The sequence below is a fragment of the Salvelinus fontinalis genome, chromosome 16, assembly GCF_029448725.1.
Source record: "Salvelinus fontinalis isolate EN_2023a chromosome 16, ASM2944872v1, whole genome shotgun sequence".
In the NCBI taxonomy this organism is placed as follows: domain Eukaryota; kingdom Metazoa; phylum Chordata; class Actinopteri; order Salmoniformes; family Salmonidae; genus Salvelinus; species Salvelinus fontinalis.
In genome coordinates, this window is record NC_074680.1 from 28,654,856 (window position 1) to 28,672,650 (window position 17,795).

Here is a 17,795-nt window from a genome sequence, read left to right on the forward strand (position 1 = left end):
TCTTATAACACTTAACACACCACCACACGAACATGAACTGTAATGTTCTGATTTCACAGGTTTATGTTTCCCCACATGGTTGGTTTGTTCTATTGAACATAAGTCATAGTGAAAATTGTATTCTGCAGACTATGTAACTGATAAAATCCCCCAGCTGGGCGTACTGGTGGGAAAGGGGAACTCCTTGTTGCAGTCCAGGTGGAGCTGGGCCTCCAGGGAGAGCGTCTCGAAGCGGTTGACAAAGAACTCCCAGCTGAGGGCAGGGACTTCCTGCTTCAGGTGGTGCAGCATCAGCAGCTTGCTGAGGATGATGGGCCGGTCCCTCACCACCGTGTCGAACTGAAAGTCCAGGCACAGACACAAGCCCTGCAGACACACAAACACAGACATACAAACACACAGACACAGACACACAAACACACAGACACAGACACACAAACACACAGACACACAAACACACAGACATACAGAAACAGACACACAAACACACAGACACACAAACACACAGACACACAAACACACAGACACACAAACACACAGACACACAAACACACAAACACACAGACACACAAACACACAGACACACAAACACACAGACACACAAACACACAGACACACAAACACAGACATACAAACACACAGACACAGACACACAAACACACAGACACAGACACACAAACACACAGACACACAAACACACAGACATACAGAAACAGACACACAAACACACAGACACACAAACACACAGACACACAAACACACAGACACACAAACACACAGACACACAAACACACAAACACACAGACACACAAACACACAGACACACAAACACACAGACACACAAACACACAGACACACAAACACACAGACATACAGAAACAGACACACAAACACACAGACACACAAACACACAGACACACAAACACACAGACACACAAACACACAGACACACAAACACACAGACACACAAACACACCGACATACAGAAACAGACACACAAACACACAGACACACAAACACACAGACACACAAACACACAGACACACAAACACACAGACACACAAACACACAAACACACAGACACACAAACACATAGACACACAAACACACAGACACACAGACATACAGACACACAGACACACAAACACACAGACACACAAACACACAGACACACAAACACAGACATACAAACACACAGACACAGACACACAAACACACAGACACAGACACACAAACACACAGACACACAAACACACAGACATACAGAAACAGACACACAAACACACAGACACACAAACACACAGACACACAAACACACAGACACACAAACACACAGACACACAAACACACAAACACACAGACACACAAACACACAGACACACAAACACACAGACACACAAACACACAGACACACAAACACACAGACATACAGAAACAGACACACAAACACACAGACACACAAACACACAGACACACAAACACACAAACACACAAACACACAGACACACAAACACACAGACACACAAACACACAGACACACAAACACACAGACATACAGAAACAGACACACAAACACACAGACACACAAACACACAGACACACAAACACACAGACACACAAACACACAGACACACAAACACACCGACATACAGAAACAGACACACAAACACACAGACACACAAACACACAGACACACAAACACACAGACACACAAACACACAAACACACAGACACACAAACACATAGACACACAAACACACAGACACACAGACATACAGACACACAAACACACAAACACACAGACACACAAACACATAGACACACAGACACACAAACACATAGACACACAGACACACAAACACACAGACATACAGAAACAGACACACAAACACACAGACACACAAACACACAGACACACAAACACACAGACACACAAACACACAGACACACAAACACACAGACACACAAACACACAGACACACAAACACACAGACATACAGAAACAGACACACAAACACACAGACACACAAACACACAGACACACAAACACACAGACACACAAACACACAGACACACAAACACACAGACATACAGAAACAGACACACAAACACACAGACACACAAACACACAGACACACAAACACACAGACACACAAACACACAGACACACAAACACACAAACACACAGACACACAAACACATAGACACACAGACACACAAACACACAGACACACAAACACACAGACACACAAACAAACAGACACACAAACACACAGACACAGACACACAAACACACAGACACACAAACACATAGACACACAGACACACAAACACACAGACACACAAACACACAGACACACAAACAAACAGACACACAAACACACAGACACACAAACACACAAACACACAGACACACAAACACACAGACACACAAACACACAGACACACAAACACACAGACATACAGAAACAGACACACAAACACACAGACACACAAACACACAGACACACAAACACACAGACACACAAACACACAGACACACAAACACACAGACATACAGAAACAGACACACAAACACACAGACACACAAACACACAGACACACAAACACACAGACACACAAACACACAGACACACAAACACACAAACACACAGACACACAAACACATAGACACACAGACACACAAACACACAGACACACAAACACACAGACACACAAACAAACAGACACACAAACACACAGACACAGACACACAAACACACAGACACACAAACACACAGACACACAAACACATAGACACACAGACACACAAACACACAGACACACAAACACACAGACACACAAACAAACAGACACACAAACACACAGACACACAAACACACAGACACACAAACACACAGACACACAAACACACAGACACACAAACACACAGACACACAAACACACAGACATACAGAAACAGACACACAAACACACAGACACACAAACACACAGACACACAAACACACAGACACACAAACACACAGACACACAAACACACAGACACACAAACACACAGACATACAGAAACAGACACACAAACACACAGACACACAAACACACAGACACACAAACACACAGACACACAAACACACAGACACACAAACACACAAACACACAGACACACAAACACATAGACACACAGACACACAAACACACAGACACACAAACACACAGACACACAAACAAACAGACACACAAACACACAGACACAGACACACAAACACACAGACACACAAACACACAGACACACAAACACACAGACACACAAACACACAGACACACAAACAAACAGACACACAAACACACAGACACAGACACACAAACACACAGACACACAAACACACAGACACACAAACACACAGACACACAAACACACAGACACACAAACACACAGACACACAAACAAACAGACACACAAACACACAGACACAGACACACAAACACACAAACACACAAACACACAGACACACAAACACACAGACACACAAACACACAGACACACAGACACACAAACACACAAACACACAGACACACAGACACACAAACACACAAACACACAGACACACAGACACACAGACACACAAACACACAGACACACAAACACACAAACACACAGACACACAGACACACAGACACACAGACACACAAACACACAGACACACAAACACACAGACATACAGAAACAGACACACAAACACACAGACACACAAACACACAGACACACAAACACACAGACACACAAACACACAGACACACAAACACACAGACATACAGAAACAGACACACAAACACACAGACACACAAACACACAGACACACAAACACACAGACACACAAACACACAGACACACAAACACACAAACACACAGACACACAAACACATAGACACACAGACACACAAACACACAGACACACAAACACACAGACACACAAACAAACAGACACACAAACACACAGACACAGACACACAAACACACAGACACACAAACACACAGACACACAAACACATAGACACACAGACACACAAACACACAGACACACAAACACACAGACACACAAACAAACAGACACACAAACACACAGACACACAAACACACAGACACACAAACACACAGACACACAAACACACAGACACACAAACACACAGACACACAAACACACAGACATACAGAAACAGACACACAAACACACAGACACACAAACACACAGACACACAAACACACAGACACACAAACACACAGACACACAAACACACAGACACACAAACACACAGACATACAGAAACAGACACACAAACACACAGACACACAAACACACAGACACACAAACACACAGACACACAAACACACAGACACACAAACACACAAACACACAGACACACAAACACATAGACACACAGACACACAAACACACAGACACACAAACACACAGACACACAAACAAACAGACACACAAACACACAGACACAGACACACAAACACACAGACACACAAACACACAGACACACAAACACACAGACACACAAACACACAGACACACAAACAAACAGACACACAAACACACAGACACAGACACACAAACACACAGACACACAAACACACAGACACACAAACACACAGACACACAAACACACAGACACACAAACACACAGACACACAAACAAACAGACACACAAACACACAGACACAGACACACAAACACACAAACACACAAACACACAGACACACAAACACACAGACACACAAACACACAGACACACAGACACACAAACACACAAACACACAGACACACAGACACACAAACACACAAACACACAGACACACAGACACACAGACACACAAACACACAGACACACAAACACACAAACACACAGACACACAGACACACAGACACACAGACACACAAACACACACATACACAAGTGTTAGCACTGCACTTACATGTTTTTGTGTTATTCATCAATAAAAACTTGCTGCGAAGCAATTTGTCCTCCAGGACAAGAAAGACTCCATACACCTTATCAATTGTCACATGCACATGAAAAGTGGTTGTATGGCAGTTTAATAGTATTTATCTTGGCCTAGATAGGTATCTGTTAATCACCTGTAGTGCTGGGCTCTTGATGGTGTCCAGCAGCAGCCTGGCGCGTGTGGCCACGGCCGGGTTGACATCCTCCACAGAGGCCAGGAAGCTGCAGAAGGCGTGGGCCAGGGAGTACTTCAGCAGGTGGTTCTTCGTCAAAGAACCAATGTCTAGGAACCGACAGAGCACAGCCACCTTCTCCACTGGGAGTTACCATGACAACACAGACAGGGCACAAGAAAACATCTCAGTGCCATGTCACATTTAGTTTGATAGGACACTGCAAAGGATAATGTTAAAAGCAGCATCACTCTAACACTGATGGGTAATGTACAGTGTCACTAGATGGCAGTGTGGCAGTAGATGGAGTGGAGATAGTATTATTGTAGCCAGATTGCCTGTGGGCCATAGTGATGCTTTGGCACCCAACTGGTGTCTTTTTGGGTTAATTTACACAGACAGGTAAATTACCATCTGTTTCAGAATAGCTAATATGAGGCCATAATTAGATAATTAAAATTCATGATCATCATCCTACGGTTCACGTGTGTACACAACCTGTAGTCATGACACATCATTTCCCTTAGCAATTGTTCATGTTATTTTGCAATAAACATCTACTTTCTATGCTGTTTAAAGTCAGAGTCTGTTAAATGAAAATTCATGTGAATTTAACCGACTGATATTATTATATTCTAATCTGATTTAGTGGGGTTTGGTTAAATGCGGAAGACACATTGGAAGATACGCTTCAATTTCAGTTGAATGCATTCAGTTGTACAACTGACTAGATATCCCCCTTCCTTTCCCTTTATTGGTGTTCTGTGACAATGACACAATAAAACAGCAAAAAATGAAATCAAAGATAGATATTTGTATCTAACCTAACTTATATTTTAGTAATGATCAGTGTCTACAGTATATCCATGCTGCCAGAGACACTGTCCTCTGACTCTGTCTCAAGGTCACACATTGCTCCTCTCTGCCAATCACAGGGAGAGAAGGGTCTGATTAATAATCCCACAATTCCTCTGTGCTGCATGCTAGAGACGCATACTGTAGTAACCATGGTGATGCAGGGAGAAGATGTCTGTAGACAGTGGTTTGTTGGGGGGGATTATAGGACAGAGGTGGAGATCCTCCCCTCATGATTCATTCATATCATCACTTACAGTACCACACACACACACACACATACGTGAGGTGAAGGCTCATATATAATTCACCTGCTTCGAAGCGTATCTTCCAGTCCTTGCTGTTAAAGTTGCTGTCCACCAGGTTCCAAAAGATGTCTGCTCCGTGGGAGAGGGAGAGGGCATGCAGAAGCTGGGGCACGGCCAGGGAGGCCAGCTGGCAGAACTCGGACTTCAGCATGGTCCACAGGCTGGAACACACGTATCACATTAGACACACACACACACACATACCTGGCTGCTCTTCACGTATTTGATGATCTAGTACAACTGACATCAAGACCGTGATCAACGATTTCAGTTTCTGCATGTAGCTACATCTCATGGCTCAAGGCATGTTTAAAGAAAGTACTAGTAGAGATTTCTGTAAACAAACAACAAGCTACGTGTGAAACTGTAGGAGGGGCAGCATTCGGTGATGGTGACTTTGCTGACCTGGGAATGAGCATCTTCTCCTGGATGTGGGCCAGGAAATGGGGGTGGTCCTTACGGGCCAGGTACAGACACTCTCCGTGGAGACACAGGATCTTCAGACAGTTCAGCATGTTGAACAGGATATCAGGCTCCTCAAACTTAGACATTTCCTACAAAGAGAACAAAATATACATTTCCTTTGCTCACTCAGTCTTTTCTAATGAGGATACAGGATTATTGTCTTTGATTAGGCATCTATTATATTCTATAGACAATTTATATCTGTACATGACAAGATGCCTTAACACTGGATAAAGGTGGACTGGCAGGTACCTGCAGAATAGTGTATATTAGCTTGAGAGACACAGGGAGCTGCTGGTAGGAAAACTTCTTATCAGCATTATTCTTCATTGCTGTAAGAGAGAAATCTTTGCTGTAAAAGAGAGAATTCCCCAGCAGAGGAGAAACTATGCAGTGTTTCCTTTTCATGTTGCACGCAACCTCTGAACTGTTACAGAGAAGTGTTCATCTCATATTTTTTTCTTCATGTCATAAAATACATTTGGGATTAGATTTTGGTAATGCTGAGGTGTTTACACCTACACAACTGAGAATTGTTATGCTTGTGTTTCATCAGATCTGTATCAGTACACTGAGATATTCTGTACTCAATCCAAAACCCTTCCAACCCAAGCCTTATTTCGCCATGGATACATACGTGGGTTGTCAGGAGAGTAACTTTGAATTGTAGGGTTGTCAGTGTGTGTGCTGGCAGGGATGTCCGCTTCCTCTGCCCCTTGCTTTGTCCGTTGTTCAGGCCCAAACACTTGAGGCAACAGCAATGTGTCCTCCAAGATGTCTGTTGACTCCTATAGTCAAGACACAATAATGTCTACTGACAACCAAATACAGTAAGAATTACAAACCATTGAAAAACAATTGGACCGATTCAGGATATCCTTCATGTTGTTTTTACAGGAGTCTGCTTGTGTGTCTCACCACCAGACGTATCTCCTCCCTGGGGGTGAGTCTCTCCAGGAGCTCACAGCCTAGCTGGTAGCACAAAATGCTGGACTGGCACAGGCTGCACTCCAGGGCCTTCTCGTCCTTCTGACAGGTGTGGGAGCCCCCCCATGGGGCCTGGAAGACGTTGTTGATGATGCCCACAATGTCCTTCCCCAGGTTGCTTTCCAGACCGAGCATCACACCGTCATCCTGGAGCTCCATCTGGACAAGGACATTGTAGCTGGGTTTATTGTGTCAGTTGCCCTGTCTAGTTGTGTCCATTTTTTTTCTATTTGCTTTTTACTTTTTAGATTATGCACTTTGAGATTATTCTGTATAATGGAAAGTGCTTTACAAATGGATTAAATTATTATTAGTAGTAAGGAACCACTACAACATTGTTGAACAGGAGAACCCACAGAAATAGAAAGTGGGACAGATCTCAGCGTGGTGGCTCTGAGGTATTCAATGAGGTATTGTAAAATGTAACATTACTCTATGATTGAACCCATGTCTGCAGTGTATGGGCTTGCCACCTGTTTGAGGATGAGGTCGAACATGAGAATGAAACAGCCCAGGTTCATGTCATCGTCGTCACAGTCCAGGTCCAGGGCACAGTGTCCCCTAGCATGGCCCAGGTTCTTAAAGGGGCTGCAGTGCAGGGGGCTCCGGAATGGGCTCCGGAACGGACTGGGGAATGGGCTCACAGTGTTGTGCGGCCCAAGATGGCCTGGATCTGAAACCACGCTTTCCTAGGGACATGACACACACACACACACACACACACACACACAAAAACAGGTATCATCGTTCCATAATTGTACTGTCATGAGATCTACCCTCCAAGTTATCAAGGTGTATTCAGGTGTAGAAATATACTGTGGATAAATGAGCCAAAGGCTTTAACTTTCACAGATAAATCTGAATGATGGCAGAGCTCAATTAAGCCCCTTAAATAGAACTATATTTAGACTTCAGCAGTTACCAGGGCAACGCACATGTCTGTGGATGGTTGACAATAGAGGGTATCCAGCTAGCATATTTGGTTCCTTGGAAGTTGTAGGAACATACTTTTTTTGTTTCCCATTGGTTCTAGGAACGAAGGCAAGTTCCCTGACTGGTAAAACTGAACGTTTTTTTAACGTTCTGGGAACAGAAGTGAAAATGTTGCCTGTTCTGGGAAGTACATTTTTAGATTGCAGGGAGGTTCTGAGAATGTTTTACTACGGTTCCCTGAAAGTTTTCCTGGGAGGTTTGATAGGTTATTTTAAGGTAATTAAATAATGTTCTGAGAACATGTTTCAATCATACTTTTAATAACACTGCTAGCTCAGCTTGGGTTAACTGTTTTGAACTCCAATCACAAATAGGACACATGGACATTGATTTGCTTAGGCATTAATCACGCATACACATTTCTTTTTTATTGTTGCATGGCGTCAGGGAGATTGAAACCTATGATCTGCTGTTCTCTATCCATGGAATGTAGACATGTTTTTACTTATACAAAGCTGTTAATTTCAGTCAGACCCCATTTCAAAGGAAACAAGGACACATTAAGATCAGGTATGGTCAATAATTGGGTGCGGCCTACACACCTGAACACACTTAACAAGATAGAGGATAGAGAGAGTTTTGTTGATGCTGAGAATGGAATGTATGTTTTTAAATAACATTATTAAAATGTTCTTTGAACGTTACTAAGGTTTTCTTGTGTTTAAAAAAAAAAGTTTCCTAATGTTCTGAGAACATGACTTTAAATAGAACCATGAGAAAACCTGTAGGAAATGTTATGCTGAAGTATTGAAATTCCCACAAAAGAACATTGTTTCTTAACGTTCTCTGAACTATTTGAGAACATTCCCAATGCCAAACCAGTTGGAGAACGTTCCAAGAACATTACCAAAATATGCTTGAACTTTTAGGAAACATTCTGTTAAAGTAATGAAATACCGAGCAAATAATGTTTTTATGTCAAGTTCCTTAAATGTGCTGCCAAGCAACCAAGCAACTATCCTGCACCATTCCCAGAAAGTTGTGGGGAGGTTGTATGCAAAATAACCATAGGCCAACCACACTCTCACCAAGCTTTAAGAAACATATGGTTCTCAGAACATTATGTGCTAGCTGGGCAAATAGATCACAAGCATTTTCAGATTGTGGATGTAAACTGTATAGTTCCTCAGCTCATTTGTTCTGCTCTTACGGTTTCACTGAGAGAGGACATTTGAGTGATAATAGCTTATTTCTGTGTAATTTAGGTAGTTTTGCATGGGAGTTGATGACTAGTACGATATCTCACCCTCCGAGCCTCAGTATTTTCACCAGTTAGATCTGAGACTCGAGTCTTTCTCTGATTGGCCAGTTCCTTCACTGAGTTCACCCCGTCAAAGAACATCCCGATCAACAGCTGCAGAGGCACCACAATGTCCAGCTCTGACAACACCTGTGTCCAACCAGACACGCACACACATACACCAACAGGTACACAAACACACAAGATATCATGCAAAGATGCACACCAAACTCACACACAAGACACATTAATGACAACAGATTTAGGTTAAAAGGTTTACACACACATATAAAACACACAAACAGACAACAGAGACATTAAGAGAGGCAAAAGAGAAGACATATATAAGCAGATAGAAATGTGGATGTAGTACTCTACACATATTCCTGTAGTATGTGTGACCTATATACAGTTGAAGTTGGAAGTTTACATACACCTTAGCCAAATACATTTCAACTCAGTTTTTCACAATTCCTGACATTTAATCCTAGTAAAAATTCCCTGTTTTAGGTCAGTTAGGATGGCCACTTTATTTTGAGAATGTGAAATGTCAGAATAATAGTAGAGAGAATGATTTATTTCTGCTTTTATTTCTTTCATCACATTCCCAGTGGGTCAGAACTTTACATACACTCAATTAGTATTTGGTAGCATTGCCTTTAAATTGTTTAACTTGGGTCAAACGTTTCGGGTAGCCTTCCACAAGCTTCCCACAATAAGTTGGGTGAATTTTGGCCCATTCCTCCTGACAGAGCTGGTGTAACTAAGTCAGGTTTGTAGGCCTCCTTGCTCGCACATGCTTTTTCAGTTCTGCCCAGAAATGTTCTATAGGATTGAGGTCAGGGCTTTGTGATGGCCACTCCAATACCTTGACTTTGTTGTCCATTTTGCCACAACTTTGGAAGTATGCTTGGGGTCATTGTCCATTTGGAAGACCCAGTCAGGAAGGACATCAGTCAGGAAGCTTTAACTTCCTGACTGATGTCTTGAGATGTTGCTTCAATATATCCACATAATTTTCCTGCCTCATGATGCCATCTATTTTGTGAAGTGCACCAGTCCCTCCTGCAGCAAAGCACCACCACAACATAATGCTTCACGGTTGGGATGGTGTTCTTTGGCTTGCAGGCCTCCCCCTTTGTCCTCCAAACATAACAATGGTCATTATGCCTAACAGTTCTATTTTTCTTTCATCAGACCAGAGGACATTTCTCCAAAAAGTACGATCTTTGTCCCCATGTGCAGTTGCAAACCGTAGTCTGGCTTTTTTATGGCGGTTTTGGAGCAGTGTCTTCTTCCCTGCTGAGTGGCCTTTCAGGTTATGTCGATATAAAATTTGTTTTACTGTGGATATAGATACTTTTGCACCTGTTTCCTCCAGCATCTTCACAAGGTCCTTTGCTGTTGATCTGGGATTGATTTGCACTTTTTGCACCAAAGTAGGTTCATCTCCGGGAGACAGAACGCGTCTCCTTCCTGAGCGGTATGACGGCTACGTGGTCCCATGGTGTTTAAACTTGCGTACTATTGTTTGTACAGATGAACGTGGTACCTTCAGGCGTTTGGAAATTGCTCGCAAGGATGAACCAGACTTGTGGAGGTCTACACATTTTTTTTCTGAGGTCTTGGCTGATTTCTTTTGATTGTCCCATGATGTCAAGCAAAGAGGCACTGAGTTTGAAGGTAGGTCTTGAAATACATCCACAGGTACACCTTCAATTGACTCAAATAATGACAATTAGCCCATCAGAAGCTTCTAAAGCCATGACAAAATTTTCTAGAATTTTCCAAGCTGTTTAAAGGCACAGTCAATTTAGTGTATGTAATCTTCTGACCCACTGGAATTGTGATACAGTGAATTATAAGTAAAACAATCCGTCTGTAAATAATTGTTGGAAAAATGTATTGTGTCATGCACAAAGTAGATGTCCTAACCGACTTGCCAAAACAATAGTTGGTTAACAAGAAATTTGTGGAGTGGTTGAAAAACTAGTTTTAATGACTCCAGCCTAAGTGTATGTAAATTTCCGACTTCAACTGTATATATTCAGATTGAATTACATTGGTGTCTGTTATCACAGTCGTGAAATAAACCCTTCCACGTATATAGGACAGCAGGCTGTGAGTGCATATGGAATCAAAAGCAAAATCCCTCCTCTCTCACTCTCAGAACTCCAATCTCATGCTAGCCTTGTGACCCAGTTCCATATTCAGTACAGCCCCTGCACAGGCACTCACACATCATGCCAACCTGTTCATTTAATTTAATTCCAACCACACAATATGAAATGGATCCCCATAAAAAGTCACAGGCCTTATACTCACATGCAGCCAGAGCAGAGCCTGCTCCTGCACAGAGGCTGGGTAGCCTGAGAACCTGCAGCTAATGAACCCAAACATCTCCTCCATGGAGAAGGGCAGAGGGCACAGCTCAATGTCAAACATCTTGCTGCAGGGGGAACAGAGGGGTGAGGAGGGAGGGGCCATGCTTTTAGATTTGAGCATTTGGTATATCCCCTCTCAGGTGTATCACTAGCCGGTGGGACAATGGAAACCATTTTCACTGTGTTACACATAGTCACATATCATTTCACATAACATTCTATTATTCTCCCAAGACAGAAAATGATTTGTGCGTGATCAGGAACCATAGGACACAATTGAAGTAGAGGAGGTGGTACAGTGAACTAGGTGACTTGGAGGAGGTCCAGTATACAGTACCTGAGCACTTCTCTGAACTCCTTGAGCTGCTGGTCAGGCACCTCAGTGCGGATGGCCTCCAGCCACTCTGGCATGAAGCACTCCCACAGCGGCTGGCTGATCACATTGTAGGGGATCAGGCACAGGATGCGGTTCAGCCCCTCCTTCAGCTGGGTCACCGTGCTGCAAGACTTATCCCAGTAACCCCCCACCTGGGGATATGGGTACATAGACACATACACAAGGTCAGGTATAACCAAGGGGGATATTCACCAAGAAACACAACCATCACACACTGTCCCTCCAGTGTGCATGGTCCCCAGAGAAACATTCCTAACCTCATACTACCCTACAACCCCTCACTAACACTTCCTGAGCCGCCTTTACCCTCCAACACCCCTTCTCCTTCCCCGCTCCTCCTCACCCTGGCAAACTCCACCGGCTTGGGCAGCAGGCACATCACCATGACGTCGAAGCGCACGTCACACACGGTCTTCAACCACTTGGTGACAAACTGTGGCTTGAGCTTCTCCACCAGGGAGCCCACCTCGTCGTCCATCATGTAGGCTGTGGAGTGGAACCACTGGAACACCATGCTCACCAGCCGCGCCAGGCTCTCAGTGGGCGTGTTCTCACTGGGGGTGCATAGGCTCACCTTCAGGGGTGTGGGCAAGGATGGGGTGTAACATGGTCAGTCAGGGGCTTCCAAGATCGGAGACGGATATGGTTAAAGCATTATAATGTTGCACTATGAAGAGAGTACAGCGCAGGCTGGTAATAAGAGCCCAGACAGGTGTGTCAACATCCTAATCTCTCGACTGTGACAGTGAGTAATAAACCAGCGAGCCACGCACCAGGAACCAGATGCCAAACTGACTGAGGAGCCTCTGGTCGTGCTGGTCGTCCTCCTTGTTGTCAAAGTCGATGTTGTCCAGGGAGTGGTGGGAGGCAGACAGGCCCATCTGACGACGCCTGTTCAGCTCAAACTCCCGAAGCTCCGCGTGGATCTCTGCCTCCTTCAGTAGACTGATGTTGATAGATGGATGGAGAGAGAGGGGGAAAAAAGAGAGAGACAGACAGAAAGACAGAGGGAGATAGACAGATAGTGATAGAGAGATAACTGTGGTTGAATACAGTGCTACCGCATGCGGTTGGTTGCCTGTGTTGTCTGTGATGCTGTGACGCAGCGGTCTAAGGCACTGCATCTCAGTGCAAGAGGCGTCACTACAGACCCTGGTTCGATTCCAGGCTGTATCACAACCAGCTGTGATTGGGAGTCTCATAGGGCGGCGCACAATTGGCCCAGCGTCGTCTGGGTTAGGGTAGGCCGTCATTTTAAATAAGAGTTTGTTCTTAACTGACTTGCCTAGTTAAATAAAGATTACATTTAAAAAAATGTAAATAAAAATGCACCAAATACAAATAAAAATACCTGATAACAGCCTCCACAGTACACACCAGCTCCTCTGCCCCACACTCGCGGGTGTTGATGGGAGGTGGGGAGGTCTGGTACAGATGGGTCTCCGCCGCAGTCCCCACCTCGCTGCTGTGGTGGTTGACATGGCAACGCTTGCAGTAGCGGACGGGTCGGTTGCCATGGCGCCCGCAGCAACCAGCTGAGAAGCAGGTGACAACTGCCCTCCTGACATGAGAGCTACAGTTCTACAAGACAGAGGGGACAATGACATAAAACAACTCCTCGTATCATTTAGAAACTGAGAAAATATAAGAATCCTAATAAACTGTTTTCACTGTGAAAAAAAAGCTATCCTTAAAAGGTCCTATGCCTATGCCATCAATAAATAAATTGATGTGTAAACGTCCTAAATTAAAAGAACGAGTGGTGTTCTTTTTGTGTGTGTATGCTAATGAATAGGCTGCCATGGGACAGATAGCATCATTCTTAGATAGAGACTGTACATATGGTGTCTTATTTTCAAAAACATAACAAGGGTGGCAACACGGGGACTGGTTTAATCTGATCAGCCACTGAAACCTCCAGCCTTTCAAATGAAAAGATCTTGTCCCTCTGTTCTCTTCCCGTCTTCTCCCCTCTCTCTCTGTTCTCTTCCCGTCTTCTCCCCTCTCTCTGTTCTATTCCCCTCTTCTACCCTCTCTCTCTGTTCTCTTCCTGTCTTCTCCCCTCTCTCTGTTCTCTTCCCGTCTTCTCCCCTCTCTCTGTTCTCTTCCGGTCTTCTCCCCTCTCTCTCTGTTCTCTTCCCGTCTTCTCCCATCTCTCTGTTCTCTTCCCCTCTTCTCCCCTCTCTCTCTGCTCTCTTCCCATCTTCTCCCCTCTCTCTCTGTTCTCTTCCCGTCTTCTCCCCTCTCTCTCTGTTCTCTTCCCGTCTTCTCCCCTCTCTCTCTGTTCTCTTCCCGTCTTCTCCCCTCTCTCTGTTCTCTTCCCGTCTTCTCCCCTCTCTCTGTTCTCTTCCCGTCTTCTCCCCTCTCTCTCTGTTCTCTTCCTGTCTTCTCCCCTCTCTCTCTGTTCTCTTCCTGTCTTCTCCCCTCTCTCTCTGTTCTCTTCCCGTCTTCTCCCCTCTCTCTCTGTTCTCTTCCTGTCTTCTCCCCTCTCTCTCTCTGTTCTCTTCCTGTCTTCTCCCCTCTCTCTCTGTTCTCTTCCCCTCTTCTACCCTCTCTCTCTGTTCTCTTCCTGTCTTCTCCCCTCTCTCTGTTCTCTTCCCGTCTTCTCCCCTCTCTCTGTTCTCTTCCGGTCTTCTCCCCTCTCTCTCTGTTCTCTTCCCGTCTTCTCCCATCTCTCTGTTCTCTTCCCCTCTTCTCCCCTCTCTCTCTGCTCTCTTCCCATCTTCTCCCCTCTCTCTCTGTTCTCTTCCCGTCTTCTCCCCTCTCTCTCTGTTCTCTTCCCGTCTTCTCCCCTCTCTCTCTGTTCTCTTCCCGTCTTCTCCTCTCTCTGTTCTCTTCCTGTCTTCTCCCCTCTCTCTCTGTTCTCTTCCCCTCTTCTACCCTCTCTCTCTGTTCTCTTCCCGTCTTCTCCCCTCTCTCTCTGTTCTCCTCCCGTCGTCTCCCCTCTCTCTCTGTTCTCTTCCCGTCTTCTCCCCTCTCTCTCTGTTCTCTTCCCGTCTTCTCCCCTCTCTCTCTGTTCTCTTCACGTCTTCTCCCCTCTCTCTCTGTTCTCTTCCCGTCTTCTCCCCTCTCTCTCTGTTCTCTTCCCGTCTTCTCCCCTCTCTCTCTGTTCTCTTCCCGTCTTCTCCCCTCTCTCTCTGTTCTCCTCCCGTCTTTTCCCCTCTCTCTGTTCTCTTCCCCTCTTCTATCCTCTCTCTCTGTTCTCTTCCTGTCTTCTCCCCTCTCTCTCTGTTCTCTTCCCGTCTTCTCCCCTCTCTCTCTGTTCTCCTCCCGTCTTCTCCCCTCTCTCTGTTCTCTTCCCCTCTTCTACCCTCTCTCTCTGTTCTCCTCCCGTCTTCTCCCCTCTCTCTGTTCTCTTCCCCTCTTCTACCCTCTCTCTCTGTTCTCTTCCCGTCTTCTCCCCTCTCTCTCTGTTCTCCTCCCGTCTTCTCCCCTCTCTCTCTGTTCTCTTCCCGTCTTCTCCCCTCTCTCTGTTCTCTTCCGGTATTCTCCCCTCTCTCTCTGTTCTCTTCCCGTCTTCTCCCATCTCTCTGTTCTCTTCCCCTCTTCTCCCCTCTCTCTCTGCTCTCTTCCCATCTTCTCCCCTCTCTCTCTGTTCTCTTCCCGTCTTCTCCCCTCTCTCTCTGTTCTCTTCCCGTCTTCTCCCCTCTCTCTCTGTTCTCTTCCCGTCTTCTCCCCTCTCTCTGTTCTCTTCCTGTCTTCTCCCCTCTCTCTCTGTTCTCTTCCCCTCTTCTACCCTCTCTCTCTGTTCTCTTCCCGTCTTCTCCCCTCTCTCTCTGTTCTCCTCCCGTCTTCTCCCCTCTCTCTCTGTTCTCTTCCCGTCTTCTCCCCTCTCTCTCTGTTCTCTTCCCGTCTTCTCCCCTCTCTCTCTGTTCTCTTCACGTCTTCTCCCCTCTCTCTCTGTTCTCTTCCCGTCTTCTCCCCTCTCTCTCTGTTCTCTTCCCGTCTTCTCCCCTCTCTCTCTGTTCTCTTCCCGTCTTCTCCCCTCTCTCTCTGTTCTCCTCCCGTCTTTTCCCCTCTCTCTGTTCTCTTCCCCTCTTCTATCCTCTCTCTCTGTTCTCTTCCTGTCTTCTCCCCTCTCTCTCTGTTCTCTTCCCGTCTTCTCCCCTCTCTCTCTGTTCTCCTCCCGTCTTCTCCCCTCTCTCTGTTCTCTTCCCCTCTTCTACCCTCTCTCTCTGTTCTCCTCCCGTCTTCTCCCCTCTCTCTGTTCTCTTCCCCTCTTCTACCCTCTCTCTCTGTTCTCTTCCCGTCTTCTCCCCTCTCTCTCTGTTCTCCTCCCGTCTTCTCCCCTCTCTCTCTGTTCTCTTCCCGTCTTCTCCCCTCTCTCTCTGTTCTCTTCCCGTCTTCTCCCCTCTCTCTCTGTTCTCTTCACGTCTTCTCCCCTCTCTCTCTGTTCTCTTCCCGTCTTCTCCCCTCTCTCTGTTCTCTTCCCGTCTTCTCCCCTCTCTCTGTTCTCTTCCCGTCTTCTCCCCTCTCTCTGTTCTCTTCCCGTCTTCTCCCCTCTCTCTCTGTTCTCTTCCTGTCTTCTCCCCTCTCTCTCTGTTCTCTTCCTGTCTTCTCCCCTCTCTCTCTGTTCTCTTCCCGTCTTCTCCCCTCTCTCTCTGTTCTCTTCCTGTCTTCTCCCCTCTCTCTCTCTGTTCTCTTCCTGTCTTCTCCCCTCTCTCTCTGTTCTCTTCCCCTCTTCTACCCTCTCTCTCTGTTCTCTTCCTGTCTTCTCCCCTCTCTCTGTTCTCTTCCCGTCTTCTCCCCTCTCTCTGTTCTCTTCCGGTCTTCTCCCCTCTCTCTCTGTTCTCTTCCCGTCTTCTCCCATCTCTCTGTTCTCTTCCCCTCTTCTCCCCTCTTTCTCTGCTCTCTTCCCATCTTCTCCCCTCTCTCTCTGTTCTCTTCCCGTCTTCTCCCCTCTCTCTCTGTTCTCTTCCCGTCTTCTCCCCTCTCTCTCTGTTCTCTTCCCGTCTTTTCCCCTCTCTCTGTTCTCTTCCTGTC

The 17,795-nt window shown here is 45.5% G+C and overlaps 1 protein-coding gene across 9 annotated transcripts in view; it reads right to left on the minus strand.

The window, feature by feature from the left end:
* Positions 1-17,795, minus strand: part of LOC129812944 (protein unc-79 homolog) — a 65,249-nt gene that overhangs the window by 23,707 nt on the left and 23,747 nt on the right. For 5 of the 9 annotated variants that reach the window (XM_055864948.1, XM_055864953.1, XM_055864950.1 and 2 more), the window contains 14 exons: positions 14,164-14,393; positions 13,586-13,757; positions 13,156-13,386; positions 12,753-12,943; positions 12,357-12,480; positions 10,038-10,181; positions 8,272-8,487; positions 7,730-7,957; positions 7,449-7,599; positions 7,064-7,143; positions 6,752-6,900; positions 6,350-6,507; positions 5,145-5,326; positions 165-366 (listed from right to left, as the gene is read on the minus strand). In XM_055864948.1, the coding sequence (XP_055720923.1) occupies positions 165-366; positions 5,145-5,326; positions 6,350-6,507; positions 6,752-6,900; positions 7,064-7,143; positions 7,449-7,599; positions 7,730-7,957; positions 8,272-8,487; positions 10,038-10,181; positions 12,357-12,480; positions 12,753-12,943; positions 13,156-13,386; positions 13,586-13,757; positions 14,164-14,393 (2,458 nt within the window). The other 4 variants (XM_055864947.1, XM_055864945.1, XM_055864946.1 and 1 more) reach the window with 1 other exon arrangement.